We start from the raw sequence: 21,925 nt of genomic DNA on the forward strand, positions 1-21,925 counted from the left end.
AGTTGTTTTCCTTTCGTTTCGTTGGTTGATTTAGTCGAGCGTTTGATTCGGACACGTTTTCCGGACTTTCCACTTTTTGAATATAACTTAGAGTTCGGTATTTTTCTTAATACTTCTTTGATATTGACGTGTGTGTGTAACTTCCATTACAATATAAACATCCATTGTTTAAACTGGTTAAGTTAATACTTATAAAGGCTATAAGAATAGGAAATATCCTTTTACTCTTTCCTTTTTTGCTGACATGATTTAATAATAAATGATATGATTATAACTATATATTATTGTTGCTTTTTTAATGAAATCTACGCTGCGCTATGCACATCGATATAAGCGTGTAGGACGGCATGGTTACATATCAGTATGTCTAGCCAGCTTTAATAATTTCGAGCAATTTGCCAAATGTCTCTGCTATTTTGTAGTTTATTTTTTGTAAGTTTTATTATTTTTTTCGGGGGTGGTTGGGGGCTTGTTATATCATTTGTATCGAATAAAATTGATAAGCTCTTACCGTTTTTTGTATGTTCAGTATCTACAGTCAGTAAATCAACTAATTGGGATTCACAAGGGCAGATAGAGATAAAAGAAAATCAATTGAATGCCGACATATGATTTTGTATTTTTTTCTGTCAGGAATCTAAACAACAGTAGTCTTTCCTCATATCTTTATGAATTGTCATTCGGGGAAATAGGTGTCAACGACAAAGCTTGAATAACATCTTTTTTAATATTTTATTTTATCTAGTTTAAGCTCATGGTGAATTTGAGCATACTTTTTTTAATGGAAAAATGTTATATTTTTGACGACGAACTGTGTTATCTATATATCTGGTATTGTGGTGTGTGGTTACTGTCTCAGAGCACCTTAGATCAACCCCAATTTTTGGTAGGGTTCGTGTTGCTCAGTCTTTGGTTTTCTATGTTGTGTTTTGTGAAATGTTGTTAGGCTTGTGACCTTTTCTTTTTTTGATTTGGAGTTGTCAGTTTATTTTCGACTTATGAATTTGAATGTCCCTTTGGTATCTTTCGTCTCTCCTTTACTTATAACGCACACTTCCTATAATTCATATTTTTAATCAAAACATTTGAACTGATAAAAAATATGGTCACGATTTAACACTGACTAAGCCGTGTTTTCGAATTTCATACAGTAGATGTGTTTGAAGTCTCTTTATTAGTAGACAAGTTTGAGCTATCGTTGTAAAGGATCATGACGTTTGTTAACGCTTCTGGTGAAATGTATAAAGCAAATGTGGATCAGATATATTGTCTACATCTTCATAAGTTTACAAAACAATTGTCTTGTTTCGTAATGTTTGTTATTGTTTAGTTTTACAATTGGACTATTTATAGGTATTGTCTTATACATGATTTCATGGAAAGCATACCGCACATGTCTAATTGAATGCTTTAGAATATGCCTTCGGAATAAGGCAATATGGAAATGTTTAAAATTGACCTTTTAGGGTTAAAATACATCTTTACGCTTTCATCTTACACCATTGGCAGTGATCTTAGAAAAATTAAAGACTTTAAATAGAATCGATTCCTGATCTTGAAATTGGTATAACATTTAGTTGATTTGTGAAGGTCTGCAGGAAATGTCTTCTTTGCTTGTTTTTTTCAGTTTATTTTGTTGGTGTTTGGTGACATTTGTTAGCTACTGCTCACACGTTATAATTTCCTTGTAAAACAAAACAAAATATATTTACAATAAATACATCTGGACACAATTAAAAAATGTTATCTCAATCATTGCCACCAGCTGGTTATGCCATTTATAAAACAAAGTAGGCTATTAATATGACACAATGTTACATACCTTACCTCATTACAAACGAGTTACTTCAAACATATAGATTGTGTACGCCTTGTCTCACTTTCATGTTTCAAGCACATAGGAACAAAAAGTGCCTTTGTTGTTGAAACTATTTTTCTTTGTAACACCACTAATTTATTTGGTGTATGCTTTCAATTGATAGATGTGGAATATTTAATTTAGTAAATGTAAAAAGATTGTAAAGTATAAATATTTTGTATATATAAATATGTTTTCTCTTCTGCAGTTCATGATTTAGACTCCACGATTTCTTAAGACTAAACTGGTAAAATAGAGTAAAATGACTTCTATTTGTAGTCATGTGAACAAATATTAATTTCGATTTAAAGCAGCACTTTATCCTCCTTTTGATGCCTGACGAGTTATCATTTCTAAGTGTGATCTTATGTTTACATTTACTTCCTGACATTAAATATCCAATTGACTCCTGCTTATTATCAGGAAACTAAAATTCAAATGAAAACTAAAGCGTGTTTTATGTATACAATGTCACAGTTATACACATTCAATGTTGAATAATGGCGAATACCAGTTGACGTCGATGATAACTTTGTATGCGTGTTTTTATCTTTAATCTATATCATCTTCTTACTGCACTATTTTACCGTGCACATATAAATCATTAAATGATATAACGATATAATGTATTTAAAAGACGAATAATGTATTAAAGGCTGTTAAAAGAAAATGTTTTTAGAGAACAAATGACCTGTCTGTTCTTTGTTAAAATTTGCCATTTTGTTCTTGTCATTTCTCAATTCCATGTTGACATTTTTCGTTTTTTGGTAATTATAAATGTCAACTTGAACCTGAGGAATCTCAACGTCAATTTGACAAAATATGAACTTGGAATTAAAAAAGTGTCAAGGTGAAAAAAGAGAGGCGAAAAATATCAAAGGGACATTCAAACTCATGAGTGGAGAATAAACTCCATGGCAAAATGTGGCTTCCGTCGTGCTACTCATGTTAGTACAAACTCTGCGATCAGTCTAATTTGGTAGGTGACATTTTGGGAAAAAGGGGACAGGATTGTAGTTTCGCATTCGGAAGATATCCATCGCCATTTGTAAAACAGATATTTCATAACGGTCAACCAACTCGTGATGGCGTGCGTAAAATTTTCGAAAGGATAAAAGTGAGACACGTCAAGTTGGAAGTGTTGCAACCGACTCACATGGACTTGTGATATAAGGATATCTAACACAAAACTTTTTATTAAAAATATGAGTTTACTAAACAGACCGCATCTATCTGAATCAACTGATCATGATTTGATTGTGTTTATGTTCAATACCATCTAAATATCCTCATCACACATTTCATAACATAAAATCATGATTATTTTTTTTCTAAGGTATTCTAGGAGCTGGTGCAGAGACTGCTATAGTAGGTAATACAGGGCCTGATTTATCAGCTTTTGCAGCTTTTTTCCCTTTTTTACTACTTGCACCCTTATTACTTGGGGCAACGGCACCGGCTGCACCAGCAGCGCCAGCACCGGCTGCGGCAGCGCCAGCAGCGCCAGCACCAGTACCTGCTGCACCGAGTCCATCAGTAACAACGCCAGTCCTACCCACTTGTAAGTATAGTTTACCACACTTAATTTAACCTGTTCATTGTTGTTTAGCCAAGACAAATCCTTGAGAAATATAAAATGAGTAGATAACCTCTAAAATAAGCTTACATCGCTGAAGGCCGAGAAATGACATACAGTTATGTACACCATTTATTGTGAACAGTTGTCTCTTTGGCAATCATACCCCATCTGCTTATTTTATATAAATATATTATATATGTTAGCCTCAAATGTATGTCCAACCTCAAATTTGTGTCCTTTCTCAGACCACTGTCCTATTCTATATTGCGTCATAAACGTCACAAATATTTGTCCTTTCTTTCCTCAAATATGTGACTTTTCATAAAGGTATGCATTGAACTGTGCGTAATATTCTCAAAACGTCTTCAAGGAAATATTTTTGTTGTCAAAGACCATTAATACAATTTAAATATTCGAAATAAATCGACATGAGTTAAGGCAACTTAAAAGTTTATATGTGTTGAACTATGTACATACAGGGGTATGACAAGGATAAATTATAAAGGATAAGGAATTGAGACCGGAAATAGATTTGACTTTTACATATATAAAAAATTTAAATTCACTGTCCACTTTTGATACACACAGAAGGCCTTTCTCTGCCAACATTATTAACCACATTATATATCCGTCCGTTAGTCAAGCATGGTATAATGATCTAATTTTATACATACATATTTGAATACCATATAGGTATAGCATTTAACAAATTACAAATTCAGTGATAGTTCTTACATCAATATGTACAAATACATTATGTTATACATGCATTAACAATGCTATGGCATTTTTTCATGGAGGCAAAACTTGACGTGTCCACAATTTGATTGTTTGAAATCCCCAAGGAGTTACAGACTGATCATTCGTTCTTATTGTTATAGAGATGATCCTCAAAACAATTGCTGCATAACAATGCCACCAATATTTAAATATGCGTTTAATCTTTCTTAAGATGAAATAACGAAAATAAAAAAATAGATATAAGCCCTCCAAGATTAATTATCCAAAGAAAAAAAAAACATTAGCGAAATTGGTTTAAAAAATAACTATGTGCATAAAATACAAAATTATTATTTATACTGTAGTATTAACTTCCTTTACGAAGGTAGTGACTGTCATAAAAGCGTCTACCTTTTTTTCAATTTTAATTTTTTCTAATGGTTCCTTCTAAAAAAGCTAGTTTAAAAGTGGGGATAAAATTGCGACGTCCTACACTCTTACGAGCTAGCACGTGACAACGAGGAGTTTAAGAAGAAAAGAGGATAATAAAAATAGAATAATTGATTACAAATATTGTATAAAAAAATAGTATTGAATGTTTTAGTTTATAACTTTCTGTTTTCCTGTAGATACTTTCGAACAAAAGCCATGAAATGAAGTTTCAGTATTTTTGTGGCTGCTTAGAATATAGTTTTTATAACATCTTCTTAAGGCTAATGGCTTCATTTATTTTTAAATTTCCAACCATTCAATGAACCACTGAAAAAAGATCAATGGACGACGTACGATTGAATGAAATTGTGAATATTGTGGTGTAAAGGGTTGTCTAATATACAGTGTTTACTGAATCATTTGAAGCCTATTTTTCAAATGATGATTGGCTATTTTATTATCAACATTATTATCTCTTTTCTTTTTAGTTTTTTTTTATTAAAGCACTTTAGACATCATATAGGGTTAATTATAAATCTGAAGAACAATTTTCTGGTCATCAAATGTAATAATACTTGAAGAGATTTTATGTTGATCCAGGAACACAAACTTTAGAAGCATTTCAGAGAATTCATTTGTTATTTTCATTGATTTAATCATGACCTACCAATGGTTGTTATCGAAAGAAAACGTGTTTTATAGCCAGCTTCATACGATGCCATGACGCCTTTAAAATTAAGAAGTTTTAATTTTACTGCACAAATGTTGATTTCGATAAACATTCATTTTATCCACAAAAATCGAAGGAAGAAAATAGTCACAACAGGACAAGGAGAGTTATGCATGAGGTAGATAAATCCCTTGGACAAGTTTTATAACCGATAGTTTCACAAAACATCATCCTTATTTTCATGTAGGTATCGAAGTATTGTTCATGAGCATTTGCGCTGCTAACAAATAATATCCATATTTTCAAGCTAATACCGAAGTTTACTGGCTACTTGTTTGGTGATACACACGTGACTAACAAATGTAACTCACAATAAAGAAACACAAATGTTTGGATATAATGTACTCTCAAAAATGTTCTGCATAATAATTAACTAATTGCAACACGATTATTTCAACGCAAATTTTCAAATGAAAAATTTCATCAGAACATCAAAATTAAGGTCTACTGCAGTCAATCCTTTACAGTTAATTGTTACGAAACAAGAGTAAACTTTTGTTATAATCGTACATTGTACTTACAATTCTTTTACAAATACATTTTTATATTTTTTTGCAATGTGAGTATATTCCTTTCTTCTTTTTTCTTGCCTTTCTGTTTTCTCTTTTTTTTCTTCTCTTCGTGTTTTTTATTCTTTTCATATTTTCTTCGTTTTATTTTTCTGTTTCTTATTCTCTTTCTTTTTCTTCCTTTGTGTTCGTTTTCTATGTTTAAATATCAGCTGATTTGTAAACTTAACATATCCATGCGTATAACGTACATCAATGCTACCCCATATTGAGTGAAAATAACATTTTTACTGCTCGGAAAGCAATGAATGTATCTTCTATATTTCTATATAAAATTTGCATTCATGTTGGCCACCTTTTTTGCCTTAATAACGTTATGCAACCTTTGACGATGCTCATTCATTCATTCCGTAATGGTGTTTTTCGCCATCATTTTAATTGCAATTTTTTAAAAGTTTTAAACAAATGTGTTTTTTATATAAATAGCAACATGTGTTCTGCAATGCCCTGCAACGTACATGATGTTAGACGACACAACGATTAGTCCTAATTGTTACATTGCTAGTGTAGCTCTTATGGTATCTTGGGCTGAAGCTCTGGTGAGTTCGCTAATTAATCACTATTTGCAAGGACGAGCAGGTAACCTCGAAAAAACAAACAGGAATCAAAAACCGTGCTATACATTGAATTGATATGTGAGGAGAGTATAATATAACAATAAAAACATTTTTTTATGTATTTGTCAGCTTGAATTACAGAATTCTTAAAATCTGACTTAAGTAATGTTATACATTACCAGTAAATTAGAAGTTTAATTGAAGACTGTATTACAAAACTTTGCATTATTCGAAATGCTAAGAATTTTCTACTCCAGGAATATATTACCTTATATGTATTTGACAAAACCTTTCGGAATTTGTGGTCCTCAATGTTCTTCAACTTCGTACTCTATTTTACTATATTACTGTTTTTTTTATGAGCGTCACTGATGAGTCTTTTGTAGACGAAATGAGCGTACAACATTGTAATCTTGGTATCTATGATGAGTTTAGTTACCCGATTTTGAATTCGAAGAATGACAAATTTTAATCTCTATCGTATAAGATGTATCCTAATTCACATTTTGTTTGCTGTGTTTATGATAATGTCGCTTGTGTTTTTTCTATATTAGATTTATTTAGTACTTTTGTTTCAAGCCTTGTCAACTTCGGGAAGTATATTGTTTTTAATTTGTATATTCGAAAAACTCTTGACGCCTTTAAAGATGTTAAGCTAAGCCAAAACAATTAGACATGATTTGATCTGATTCATCAATAACATTCATAATTTATAGAATATCTTTTCTGCCAAAACCTTATATAGTACAAAATAACTGAATGGTCTTTGACATCATATTTGCACCTCATTGCAGTCCGAATAAAAGAAGATATGGGGATATGTGTCGATGAAACAGGAACCTATACAAAATAAATTAAAAAGAAAATGTATATTACGTGCTTAAACTCAAAACAATACTAGCTAAAGATAAACGTTGACAATGAAATGTACTTACCTAGAAGAAATGGTATTTATGTCATCCTACTAAATTTCAGGTGGATTGTCTCCGGACACCAGGTGCCTACTTGTGGAGACCAAACAGTATGGCAGAAGCCAATGCGGTAAGAGATAAGTTTGGTATAGGTAAGTTGAGATTGTATTACTAATTCTTTTTTTTTTAAGTTAATTAAACGGAAATAAAGATCGATTATTTTTATCAAGACACCATATGTACTTGAAATGAGTAATTGTGAAATAATTGATGTATAAGAGCGTCAAACAGCCATTAGTACGTCATGATACAGAATAGTTTCTCTTTTATTTGAGGTATATGTACATTCATTGTTTTTACATTCGAATGATACATGGAACTTGACCTATTAAGAATGTAATCGATGAAAGTGTAAACAGGCTTTCTACAATTAGCATTTAGAAAATGTAAGCATTAACTTAAAATAATTTAAAAAAAAGAACCTTAAACGACTAAAAACATACAGCCACATACCTCAGACCGTTTTAAATATGAGTTTTTGCATGATGGTAAAACATGTTTTTTTCTTTTTTCCTTAAAGCAAACAAAATGATAAAAATTTCATATTGCGTCAAAAATGACAACACAATCAATCTATTGAACTATATAGATGGTAATATCAACCATTAATATTGGTTTATACCAAAATGTTTGAAGAAAAAAAACGTACGCTTTACATTTATATAAGATCACATATCCTTTGATGAATGATTGCAATCATTTGCATAACATTTATGTATAAAATTCAAATAAATTTAATATAGATATTTATTGTGAGCATATTTTATACATACTTGTAAAACAAAATTGTTATACGACATTAAAGAGAAGTTATTCCGATAATTCAATAATATACCTTACTGTAAATTTATCTTCTTTACTTTTTGGCAAGACCAGTTACCCTGTTTCCTTATTTATTTTTTGAATGATGGATATTCAACAATTCAGAAAAAAGTTGTGACATTTCCTGTCGGTCCTCTTGTTTTTTTCTTTTTACTTTGTCATTAGCAGTAATCTCTTAGCAAAGAAATTCGAAATTCGAAAACTGAACAAGGTTCAAAGGTATTGTAGCAGCTGCAGGAAGTTATGTGATATTTTCCTTTATATATCATCGTAGAAAGTATTGAATTTACGCAATGGAACTCCATGAAAAATATCTAGGCCGGCAATACATGAAAAGATAAAACAGATCACTGTATTAAGGTGTAAATAAAGGCAACAGTAGTATACCGCTGTTCAATAGTCATAAATCGATTAAGCGAAAACAAATCCGGGTTACAAACTAAAACCGAGGGAAACACATCAACTGTAAGAGGAAAACAACGGAACGAAAGGTGTATTAAGGTGTAAGTTTGAACAATTCCATTTTGGCCCTGCATTTGCTTTGTTGCAATAACATCATATAGGCTTTATACTTAACAAAATTAAACAAGGTTATGGTTAAAACAATGTGTCTGGACTAAACACACGAATTGAGATTTTAGAAATGATTTCTTCGTCCAAAACCACATATCTTTTGTTTCTTACATTGAATAGAATAATAGTTTACTGTGCAGAAGGTAATACCGGGACTGAAGGTCTTACCGCAGACCATATTTTGATAGACATCGTCCGGACTCAGTCTCATTAATCTGTTCCATGTGTCAACCCTTTTGCGGTCAATTTATAAGAGTGTTTGGTGCGTCCAAAACACTTTTCTGAATTATCTTTATCTATAATGATGAAAGGTCAGGGATGAATTTATACCTGATTACTGTAGAAGCATTAGGATAAAAAAAAATATACAGAAAAGCCAATTTCACCCAAGATCAACTTTGTCTGATTGCGTTTGTACGAATCGCATTAGTCTCATAATAATTTCGGATTAATCTCATGATAATTTCTAAATATCAAAGAAGCGATTATAAGAAAGTTATGTTATTAATCTTTTCTGTGCTGAACTTTCGAGCTGATGACAACCTGCAGCGATATCGGCCCAGTGTTAGGTAAATCAAAAACATCCGATGCTGTTGGTGCATCTGAAGCGCCCTCTGTGTCCACCTTAATCAATTGTGTTATGAGGAAGAACAACTTACATAAACACTACATAAGTTTTACGTTCACCATAACAAATTGGTTGACGGATACGATATGTCTTTGTCTCAACTCTCTGGCGACATGTTTTCGAATTCTTAGATCTATAGATACCAGAAACGTCCTCTAATCTGTTTTATTTTCAATTTTGTCCTAATTCCGATTTCGACATTTTTATTGAATGTTTGGATTTGCATTGCTGAAGATTCATGCACAGCAGGAGACGCTTACCAATTCAACACACCACAATCTCGCCCCACGACGATTGTTGTAAAACTAGAAAATTAGAAATCTGCATCAAACACTTCGAATTCGCTACGTTTGATTTTGCCCCGAATATACAGTGCATATCATATTTTTTATTCATCCTCGTATCCTGTATTGTTAACAACTTCTAGTTACGATTTTGAAAAGAAGGAGATTTAAGATACACGAATAGGTCAATGATGAGAAAGAAGCTTATTATATATATATATAAATCGTCTGAAAAACAGCCCAACAATGTTAGATCTGTAAATTTGCGGAAACAAATTTTTGCTTTTCCTTGGCCGGAATTCGAACTCATGCTACTGAGATATCGTGGCATCAAATCGCCTTGCACTATGCCCGTCGCGCTAGACCACTCGACCACCTAGGCTCGACAAAAATCAAGCTATCGATGGCTGGGTGTTACCTTTCCTCGTTAGTATTTATCTAGCGTCATAACACAGTACATGATATATAAGACATGAAGATGGAATATTACAGATCAGCTGAATTATCTAGCGTAGAGGATCTTTCAAATTAATGTAGGATGCAGTTACATATATATATATATATATATATATATATATATATATAAGTGCCTACACATGTGGCATTCAGTATGTGGGAGAAACAATGGACAAATTTAATATTCGGCTCAATAACCATCGTTCATGGTACAAAACCAACAAAAACTGTCCTCTCACAAGACATCTTCGTTCAACGAAACATTCTTTTGATAATGTTACCTTCCAAATCATAGAAGTCAACACCGAGTGGGACACCACGGCGAGAAGGAGAAGAGAAAATTTTTGGATCCACCAACTCCACACTTTAGAACCTGATGGTCTTAACGAAAAAGATGAGAAAAGATACAGGAAAGATAAAGAATAATTTAGTACACAGCATCGTCCTTTTTATCCTGTAATATTGGCCAATGGACGTTGCTAACTTCAACTACCAATTTTGTAAAAATCTTGAACTTCATCCAAATTATGTATTATTTTCAAGGCAGCTAAATTCAAGTGCAACATATACATTGAGCTGCAAAAGTTTCTTATCATCTACATCCGATTTCACCTGGATAGATGCACGCTTGATAAAGCTAGTTAGTCTAGCGAAATATTGCGTTTATTTTCATCATTTTGTAAATATTTTAAACATTCTTATATTTACATACTAAATAGTGTGTTAAAATTACATTGTTAGGCAATCTATATATATATATATATATATATATATAAGTGCCTATAAATAGCAGCACATGACATACAAATCTATGTGAGTGTGGATTAATCAGTACAGAGATTAATTCAATTACACAAATAAAATTATAGATTGCCTAACAATGTAAATTTAACACACTATTTAGTATGTAAATATAAGAATGTTTAAAATATTTACAAAATGAAAATTTTGTAAATATTTTGTAAATATTTTGTAAATATTTTAAACATTCTTATATTTACATACTAAATAGTGTGTTAAAATTACATTGTTAGGCAATCTATATATATATATATATATATATATAAAAGTCTTAATTGAAAACAATATATATATTTCTTTTGATAAATGTTGTTTGTGCTGTATTTAGACCCCTCTAACAAGAAATTTGTTTTGCATGCAAACGTATAAAAATTGCGGTTTTTATCCAACGCAATCATAGGTTTGAACGTTGTTTTCAATTTAGACTTGTTTATATTTTTTCGTTTGGGCTTGCATTATATTTGCCTTCGGGTATATATGATCCGTTCATCCTATTTTGACTCTTCAAATTTCAAGAGTCTATCCCAAATTGAGGTAAATTGTATGGCTTTCCAAATACCGTTTCGATTCCTAACATCACTGAAGAGACATTAATTGTCGAAATCCGGATATGGTGTACAAAAACCTTTGCACCTTTTGTTTGCGGTATACCATCTTTTCCGCAAGGTTATTGTTTTCTGTTTAGTATTTAATTAATAATTAAGATCCATTTATTACATCGGTGATCCGTTTTTTTGGCAATCGCCAATGGCAGTCAGCAGGGTTTAAGAACATTTGTTGTTCGACCTGTTAGTCAAATGCGTTTTGTTAAAATATACTTTTTCACTTTTTGGTCTTTTGGAAAATGTTGTTTGTGCTGTATTTAGACCCCTCTAACAAGAAATTTGTTTTGCATGCAAATGTATAAAAATTGCGGTTTTTATCCAACGCAATCATAGGTTTGAACGTTGTTTTCAATTTATATATTCTATATTACCTAACCAAATTATAATCTTGCAAACATAGTTTTACTCCGTCTACTCATACGGTTACGCACCATATGGCTTTAGAGCAGTTCCAATATTGCAACTCATATGTTTCGCTTCTTGCGATCTTGACAGGATTTTTTTTTAACTTTTTTTTGGTGGGGGATGCCTGCAATATTTCGGGATTATGACAGTTGTTTTTCATTCGTTCCGTTGGTTGGTATAGTCGAGCATTTTTTTGTCAGGTTTTATGTTTAATTAACTGATTTTCTATCTAACTCATTTAAATTTAATTTTTCTTGCAGGCACAAGCGTAGATGTGTGGACCGGTGCAAATGATCTGAGAGACGAAGGCGCGTTTTCATTTAGCGTAGAAAATAGTAGACTTTTATTCACTGCTCTCCCATTTGGAACAGGTAAATTTGACAGTTTTAGATAATTTAGCAAAAATATACACAACACAGATTAGTAATTTGGTATTTTCATAAACTTTTTGGTGTAATTGACTTTTGCTGTTTTTCTGACACAATACCATTTAAAAAGGACCAACACCGAGAGAAATTAAATAAAGATATGTGGGATGTACGTCAACAAAACAGTAAACAAACAACAAATCACAAATGTCATATAAAGGTCAAGTTAGATTTGAATAGATTTACTAAAGACAAATACTTCCATCCTTGTGGAAAAAAAACAATTGAATACCCAGTGCCTCTGAGATAATGTTAAGGAACAAGTTATTAATTAGAATATGTAATAAGCAACAGAAAGATCTTCCATTAGAAAGGGAAAATATACTTTGAAGTTTGTTTATTATTCTGGTAGGAGGGTTTAACAAGAATATCTACGATATGTTTTTGTGTCTCTTTTGTGTTATTTAAGATGAAATTTGAAAAAAATTGTCGGTTATTTATTTAGCCACGTTGCCAGTAACACCAGATAATGACTGTGTGTCAATACAATTACAAGCCTGGATGCCTTATCTATGGACTGCCCAGTTGTGTAGCAATACTTATGGCTACGTTTGCGAAGTTCCTCCAGTAAGTCTAATCCTTCATTTAGCTATTACTTAGAAATATTTTATTTTGAATCTTACTATATAATAACAGCTCAAACATCAAAAATAATTCAGTACTGGTCGAAGACCGGTTACCATCGCCTGGCATTTTATGCAATTAAAGACGCATTTCGAATATAAAAGAAACTGTTTTTGTATTTGAACAAATATTTTAATTTCAATTGTAATAACGTTGTTTTTAAGTTATCCGATTGTATGATTTTCGGTCAATGTCAAGTTTTGTGGTATATCAACAGCTTTGTGTGAACATGCCGTTATTGCCTAGTGACGTCACTTATATTTGATAACTTACCATTTTCAGGAATGAGCTAAATCCTATTTTGCTTTATTATTACCAATTTCTTTCAAAATAATGATAAAAAAGTGTTTTAATTTAAAGTCATACTCTGTATTCCTTTTCATTATTAGTTGAATTGCTGATTTCACGTCACAGACGTTCATATTATGGTTAGATTTATTGAGTGAAGAAAAGCTTCGAAATGAACGGAAAATGAAAAGCGGAAGATATATAATGAGCATTCAAACTCTATATTTATTTTCCTGTTTCTTTTACTTTATCGTTTTGTGTTTTTCAGACATGTCCATAGAGAGTATGTATGCTGCCATCGTAGAACTTCTTTGGGAGAATATTGTTGATGATTGGTACAATAAAATCGTAAATCTTGGCTTATCTTTTCTAAAACAAAAACAAAAAATTGAGAGCTAAACTTAGATAATCAGGAAAAGTGACCAGCTTCTGTTCCATTAGGGAAATGCCGTGTTTTTTATGTCATGTAAAATAATTACACACTACGTCTCTGTTTGGTTTATAATTCCATCTACTCAGTAATATTCATAGATCTGATATTTTATTTCATGTTAGAAATATGCGCTCAATATCTTCAATAGCTTCATGGAAGTAGTTCTATATCTTTTTCGGTGCACAATAAATGTTGTGCACTTTTTTCCATAATTTTTTTTTATTTAATCTTAAGTACCAGTTGTTACAAATGAGTTTAGTGCATTTTGTTTTCAAAAATAGATTGCAAATCTCCAGAGTGCCATTTCTGGATAAAAATACGAAAAGGACAAACAAATTTCTTAATTTCTTATTTAGACTATTAGAGATAGCAATTATACTGTACAATATAACCTTCCAAAAATAGGAATTATTTTTATCTGATTTTTCAACAAAAAATACGAAATGTTTAACCCCGCCACATTCTTTATTTGCCTGTCCCCATTCAAGAGCCAATGGTTGTCAGCTTATGATGCCTGTTTTATTTTTCGTTTTTTCTTTCGTTAAACAAACATTTTGTTCTAACATTTTGTCATTACGGTTTTATGTTCTCGTAATAAATGGGAAATGGATTAACATATATGCAGATGGATGATTGGCATACTATTTACACTATTCAGCGTTCTATACGGTATTGGGTTTCTTCAAGTTGAAGGCCGTACGCTGACCTATAGTGGCTTACGCCCAAGTCATGTGTTTGCTGTGAATAGTTGTCTCATCGACAATAATGCCACATCTCCTTATTTTGTATACATGGTAGAATCCTCTAAACAATCTTGCAATGAAAACTTTCGCAAAAGGAATTATTGGTTGTTATAAATTTCATAGTGTAAATATTATGCCAACCGTCATATGCATATGTTAATCCATAAATAAGCATATGCATATGTTAAGCCATTTCCCATTTATTACAAGAAGATAAAACCAATACTTTATTATCTTCCAAACAAAACTATAAAACAAATGTAAACAGAAAAAAAGAATAATCCGTATCTCAAACTAAAATCAACATCATGTTCGTTTTAAAAGTTTCACAGAACAATTCAGGTTGTAGAATGAATAGATAGAGAGTCAGAGGATTTTCTTACCGGACTCCCCTTTCTAATGAAAACTATTCTGAAATATATCTGTTATTAAAAACCGAAATGCCTCTGATATAAACGACATTTCGACTGCGTCGAATGCTCTATTGTTTTAAAATCGAATTGTAAAAGACCAGAAATGATAACTTCCTCCGTCTTTTCGATCTAGTTACATAAAGTCTAAAACACTCTACTTTATACTTTTAAGAAAACATGTTATCGTTTGGCTAGTTATATTTATACCAACACCTTGATTAGCCTTTTTGCTAGACTTGCTGTAGCAATATTTTAGTGTACACATTACAATACGATTAATCGCCAGTTCTTAGATATAAAAAAGGTAAAATATAAAATTACTTCTTTCGATATACAAGTAATACTTTCCTGTCTTTAAGTGATAGATATTTTTATTGCATATCTTTTTATAATCACCAGTCAAAGAATGTACATTAGGATCAATCTCACTTACAACTGCTGTCGTCATAACTCGCAAACACCCATATTATTTCAAATATCAAGAACACCTAGATCATCAGGGTATTCAAAAACCCAGTTTAGCTTCCGACGGCAACAAAACAGGGATTTCTGAATTTGTAAACAAGCCAAGTACAACTACCGATAGTTCGACTGTGACAGATATTACACATGCAGGTGGTGTAGAGAAAAAAATCTTCGGATAACTTTGCAATTTAGGGAAGCGTAGAGCTTAGAAAACTTAAAATCCAAATCTTGATGCATTCCTATAAAAACACCAATTGAGAATGATATTAAGTCAGCAATTTTCAATCAGAAATAAGGCTCCTGAAAAATTGACAGAACGTTAGAATGAACATCGAAATTATTTTCCTAAAAAAGTGAGACATCTGTAAGCTTTTTACAAGTTACTATTTTGGACGATTTATTAGAACCAATGAGTAGAACTAAACATTGAACCATTGAACAAAATGAGTTAATTCATTGGATAAACAAAAACAATTGTTTTCCCCACCCTAAAACAAAAAGAAGCGTGCAACACTTAAGCTTTTCAAAATCAGATGTCCTCTTGTGTGGGTATATTATTAGCGTTTTATATTAGGTAGAATTGATAATGAATATGTAAGTGTTGAAACTTTACAATGAGTTAAATAGATATATGCAATTTCCATAAAGTCACTTGATCAGGTAAGACATACGTATGACACGCAGAAAAGCTGCAACTTCAGAGTCTGGATTAAAGCATTTGAAAGATGTACAGTATTAAAGAGTATAATTGGAGGTATTGATTAAATAGGCGGTTGCACTATCAAGATTATATGTGTTGATTCCAGAATTGATAATATTATTACAAAAAGGAACTAAATTAGAAACCTTAAATTCATCATATCTTTATTACTATACTATATATAAAAATAATAATTTTCGCGAACCATTTAGGTCACGGAATTTCCGTTTTTTGCCATCAGTAAGGAGAGGTGTACAAATAATATGAATACACAGAACCCCGATCCAATTCATCTTTTGCTAAAAATATTTATCATTTTCTGTTTTGTATCTCCTAACATCATTTCATTTTTCTCTAATTTCGATTAAAATATGCCAAAATCTGTAGTTAAAATAGATGTATGCCCTAAATCAAAATTTTCCGATTGGTTGAACTACTATGGCGTCGTTGTAAAGCAACGCAAGCCTCGATGTAAAGCAACGCAAGCCTCTATGTAAAACACACGCTTCCCAAGAGTAAGGAGAGTTGTACAAATAATGTGAATACACAGACCCCCGATCCAATTTATCTGTTGCTAAAAGTGTTCATCATTTTCTGTTTTGTATCTACCAACAACATTCCATTTTTCTATAATACCGATTTAAACATGTCAAAACCTGCAATAAAAATAGTAGTATGCCCCAAGTCAACATTCCCCGATTGGTTAAAAAGCTGTGGCCTCGATGTAAAGCAACGCCAAGCACACGCAAAAATTTACGTTGACATGTTGAACTTCGACCCCAGGATTCAGCCGATCCAGAAAGAGAATTCTAAGTTAAGTATACTGTAAAGTAGAATTATATTCTTTTGCAGAAATATTTACACATTTTATCATTAATGTATTGTCATGCTTCTGCATATTTACGCCGAGCTTTAGTTAAATGTAATTCTATACAAATTTTGTTACGGCAAGCATTAAGAGTCAGAATATTTCGCGCCAAAACAAGAAAATAACCTGTATCACCAAATAAGTTTATCAGCATCTTTTCTGAAATTTTCCAATAGAAAAAAGCGTTTAATATAGAGAAATGTTGGTAAGTATTACTTATTAATGTTAATGTTCCACAGAGGTGGTTCTCTAGACCTTCTTGGCGGTCAGTTTAATCCCATTTATCAATTATCCCCGATGACAGATATTATGGCAACCCAGCCGATTTGTGTCATGAGTGAAAATCTTATCTATTTGATGGAATAAAATCTTCAGTAACTGTACATGCAATATTTTTGTATTTTTTGTTAACCGTGCACATACCCTTTGCATTTCTGCAAGATACATGGGTTGTGTATGTGTAATAACAATAATGGCGGACGATAAAAGTTTGTTACGTCAATGAGTGATCACGTGACATTATTATTTGTAAACAAACGGACTCGTGTAACACGTGTCGGAATTATCCATACAAGTGCAATCAATCTTATATATTTCACTTTTTGATGATATTTCTGTGTCTTTAAGTAGGTGTTGCAGATCAGAAGTCATAGTTTCATTGGACCAACGATACTAATGTTGCTGTTGAGTAGTTACATGTAGTTGTGAAATTTTTTATAGAATTAGAAGGTAAGTAAACTAATTCTGTGAAAAATGACAACTCTACCTGTATTTTTTCCTCAATTTTTGAAACACGCATAATATTAAAGAGCATTTGCTTCCCTTGAACACTCCCCCTTCATCCCCCTCCCCCTCCCCCTTTCCCCAAAACTCATAGTCGAGATAAATCTGACGTCCAAAGGCTGTTTTGCGATTCCGACATTTTTTTTTTTTTTAAATGGATGTCAAGTTACGAGAGACTACACGGCCTTGAGACTGAAGTATGCTAATTTCTGCATTTAACGTTTAGTAGCCAACCTCGATAACAATCGGAACACACTCAGCCATTCAGCTTATTTGCATCGTAAATGAACGAGGCGTTAGATTATGTATTCATATTGACCCAGGGTCATATGCATAAATCAGCTCCCATATTGCATTGTAAATTACTTTTCCTCGGAGGTCACGTGACAACCTTTCAAAGTAAAAGTTAAAATGCCAGAATCGATGGGTCACTGTTAAACTGTCCAAATATGATAAAATAAAGGGTGGCAGGTAGATGAAACTTGCAAAAATGAAGAGATAAATGAAAAATGAAAAAAATTGAGGCCCGATTTACATGGATCCAGTCAGCTCCAGTAGCAATGAAGCAGCACATCCATTTTGGACGGCAAATATCCACTTTTTGATATGGGAGCTTCCATTTGAATTGGGGTTGGGTGGGGGTGGGGGTTGGGGGGGGGGGGGGGGGGGTGGAGGGGTGGGGGATATGGGGGGGGGGGGGCGTGTGCTAGGATGAAATTTGAAAAAAAGGCAGGACAAGAGTTTGAGTATAAAAAAAAGCAGGATGAGACTTTTTACCAAAAAAATGTCAGGATGACAATTTGTGTAAAAACAAGTCATAAAAATATAATGAAAGCTCCCGCATAGTGCTTCCTTCGTAGGGTTTTGGCGTGAATTGGCACCTGCAGTTTTCACAAGCCCGTTCATAAGACATATCATGGTATACCTTTGTCCGTCTGTCTGCCCTGATCTGTCTGTTGCCAGCATGTTGTTCACTAACTCAGTAAAGCTTTCACCAATTTGCATGAAACTGGTGAATTGATTATATCATTTGACAGGAGCTCCGTTTAGATTTTTGGGAATTTTATATTTTACTTTTTCGAGTCGTGGGGTTTTATTCATTAAAAAAAGGGGGATTTTCATGTTTTTGGCCATTAACTCTTAAAATGCTTTGTTCACTAACTCAGTAACGCTTTCACCAATTTGCATGAAACTGGTGAATTGATAATTTTTTAAATTTTAGGTTTATTCTGTTTCAGAGTTGTGGGATTTTATTCATTAAAAAGGGGGGATTTCCCAGTTGCATGAAACTGTGGTGAATTGATTATATCTATTGATGTGAGCTCCCTTTAGATTTTAAGGAATTTTAGACTTTACATTATTGGGTTATGGGGTTTTATTCATCAAAAAAGGGGGTTTCCATGTTTTCGGACATGTACTCAAAAATGCTTTAAGCAGTTGTCATTTGTCATGAACTAAAATTGGTTAATTGTTTATATCTATTGATGCAAGCTCACCAGAAATATTCAAGTTGAACGTTTGCAGTAATGCCACCATGAAAATTAACCAAGTACACGTTAATGAGGTTATCAATAGTGACGATTCAGATATTGAGATATTATCTACAGCAGAAAATTTTTATGATTTTATACCCTTGCATACACTTTTAAAGAGAAGGCTCTGTAGAATTGTTAATATACCAAGCAAGAATATATTCAAACAGAATTCTACAAATTTTTATAACATAGGCCCACCAACTGCTTGAAAGACTATCACAGGTGATAAAAATTTTTTATTTCGAGCCATTTTATATTCACTATCTTATAGACAAGAATATTTTGGAGACATAAGAAGGGCAATAGTTGATCATATGATGAGAAATGCAGAAGTTTCAAATCATTTTCACAGCCAAGATTTAAAACTGTAGAAGAGCATATACAAACTCTCAGAATGGAAGAAAATAATGTATGGGGAACTGAACTGGAAATATAAGCTTGTGCTGACCTACTTAAAACAGACATTTATACTTTTTATAACAACTCATGGATTAAATATTCTTCATCTCAAATATGTATCAACAATTATGTTAATTATCAAGCAATTTATCTTCAACATAATGGTGATATCAATCATTATGAAGTTGTCACAGCTGTTACACAAAAGTCCATTGCACCAAATGGATTACAATCTAGACAAGAACATGAGAAAAAGTATGAAATTTCAAGGAAATCTGAGGTAACAAAAAAGAAATTTAAAATTGATGAAAACCAGATGACTGACTCCCTTAACAATACTGAAATGGACATTTGCAACACTGAATCAAAAATCTTATCAAAAATGAAAAAGAAAGGATCAGGTACATGACAGATGATAAATTTAGAGCTAGAAAGATTGACATATCAAAAAGAAAATATTGGGAGAATGAAGGATAACGTTCCAAAAAAATATGTCTAGGTATTAAACAATATGAAGAAAATGAAACATATAGAAAGAATTTGATACATGCAGGTATTCAGAAATATAAAAAAGATGAAGGTTACAGAAATGCTTTAATATAATCAGGAATTGAGAAATATAAAGAAGACAATGAGTACAAGGAAAAGCTGAAACAAGCTAGAATACACAAGTATAAATCAGATGAAAAACACAAGGAACATGTGAAACAAGCAAGTATACACAAGTATAAAGCAGATGAAAATCACAAGGAACATGTTAAACAAGCAAGTATACACAAGTATGCAGATGATGATGCCCACAAAATTAAGATTTAAACAACAAACATCAGTACGTCGTGAAAGTCTTCAGGTAGAAAACAAGCAAACAACCGAGGTAATAAGAACATTTAAAGATGAAGTTAACAAAGGTCCAGAATGTGTTTGTGCTTGTTGTTTGAGACTGTTTTTTGAAAAACAGGTTCTGATCTGCAAGAAAGATTCTTACGATAATTCTATATTTGATTTAGTTACAACAGATAAATATGAACACAAATGTACAGATGATTGTAAGACAAATTGTGCTTTTGAAGGAACATGTAGAACAAGTCTATGGATCTGTTACACTTGCCATCGTAAAATGTTGAAAAGGAAAATACCTGCAGACTCCTTTTCGAATAGCCTATTACAAGAAGCTGTTCCAGTAGAGTTAAAACAGCTTAATTTAATCGAGCAACAACTTATAGCCCAGAACATTCCATTCATGGAAATTATGTCTTTACCAAAAGGAGGAGAAAAAGGAGTTCATGGACCTGTAGTTTGTGTGCCATCTGATTTGAAAAAAGTGACATCTATATTACCCCGATCTGAAGACGAGAGTCTATTACTGAAGGTAAAGTTAAGGAGAAAGCTTAACTACAAAGGATATGACAAATACTAGTATCAATTTGTAAGACCAAACCATTTAGAGCAAGCACTTTTGTATTTAAAGGATCAAAACATATGGCATAAAGATGTGACTATCAATGATGAATGGATAAACCGTATACCTGGATCAAATGATGATCAAGTGGTGAATGATGAATCTGGTCCTGATGATAGTGAGCTGGTCGTAATAAACAACACACAGAAAGATTAATTAGAAAAAAAGACAACAAAATCGTCTACAACAGGCAATGAAAGAGAAGTTGAAAGTGAGGCACATAGCTACATTGATGATAGATTACGTGGTGTTCAGTTAGATACTTGTTTACAACCTGCTGATATTGGACAAGAAGCTTTAGACTTATGTTTTGACCAAGTATTCAATATAGCTCCAGCAGAAAATAACAGTCCTCTTAGTGTTCTCAAAGAACCAGGAATTGAAGCTAAAACTTTTCCTGTACACTTTTCACGAATGTGACTTACCGAATTAGACTATTTACCGGATTTGTAATAACATAAGCAACTCGACGGGTGCCACATGTGGAGCAGGATCTGCTTACCCTTCCGGAGCACCTGAGATCACCACCAGTTTTTGGTGGGGTTCGTGTTGCTTAGTCTTTAGTTTTCTATGTTGTGTCATCTGTACTATTATTTGTCTGTTTGTCTTTTATTTTTGGCCATGACGTTGTCAGTTTGTTTCGATCTATGAGTTTGACTGTCCCTCTGGTATCTTTCGTCCCTCTTTCATCCGGGAAAAATTCTTTTGATGAAGATCGTGATGAAAAACTGACCATTGGAAGGTACTTTAATCTTCGTTTAATGAGTGTTGAAAATAGATTTGCAAGCGATACATCT

At 32.5% G+C, this 21,925-nt stretch overlaps 1 protein-coding gene across 2 annotated transcripts in view; it reads left to right on the forward strand.

The window, feature by feature from the left end:
* LOC127715671 (uncharacterized) overlaps positions 1–21,925 on the forward strand; it is a 203,723-nt gene that overhangs the window by 13,109 nt on the left and 168,689 nt on the right. Inside the window, exons 3-8 of one of the 2 annotated variants that reach the window (XM_052221834.1) lie at positions 3,195–3,419; positions 6,315–6,427; positions 7,421–7,508; positions 12,251–12,361; positions 12,864–12,985; positions 13,599–13,688. In XM_052221834.1, the coding sequence (XP_052077794.1) occupies positions 3,195–3,419; positions 6,315–6,427; positions 7,421–7,508; positions 12,251–12,361; positions 12,864–12,985; positions 13,599–13,610 (671 nt within the window). In that variant the 3' untranslated portion in view covers positions 13,611–13,688. Of the gene's footprint in view, positions 1–3,194; positions 3,420–6,314; positions 6,428–7,420; positions 7,509–12,250; positions 12,362–12,863; positions 12,986–13,598; positions 13,689–21,925 lie in introns of those variants that run through there. The other variant, XM_052221835.1, reaches the window with a different exon arrangement.

This window comes from Mytilus californianus, unplaced genomic scaffold, assembly GCF_021869535.1.
Source record: "Mytilus californianus isolate M0D057914Y unplaced genomic scaffold, xbMytCali1.0.p SCAF_9, whole genome shotgun sequence".
In the NCBI taxonomy this organism is placed as follows: Eukaryota; Metazoa; Mollusca; class Bivalvia; order Mytilida; family Mytilidae; genus Mytilus; species Mytilus californianus.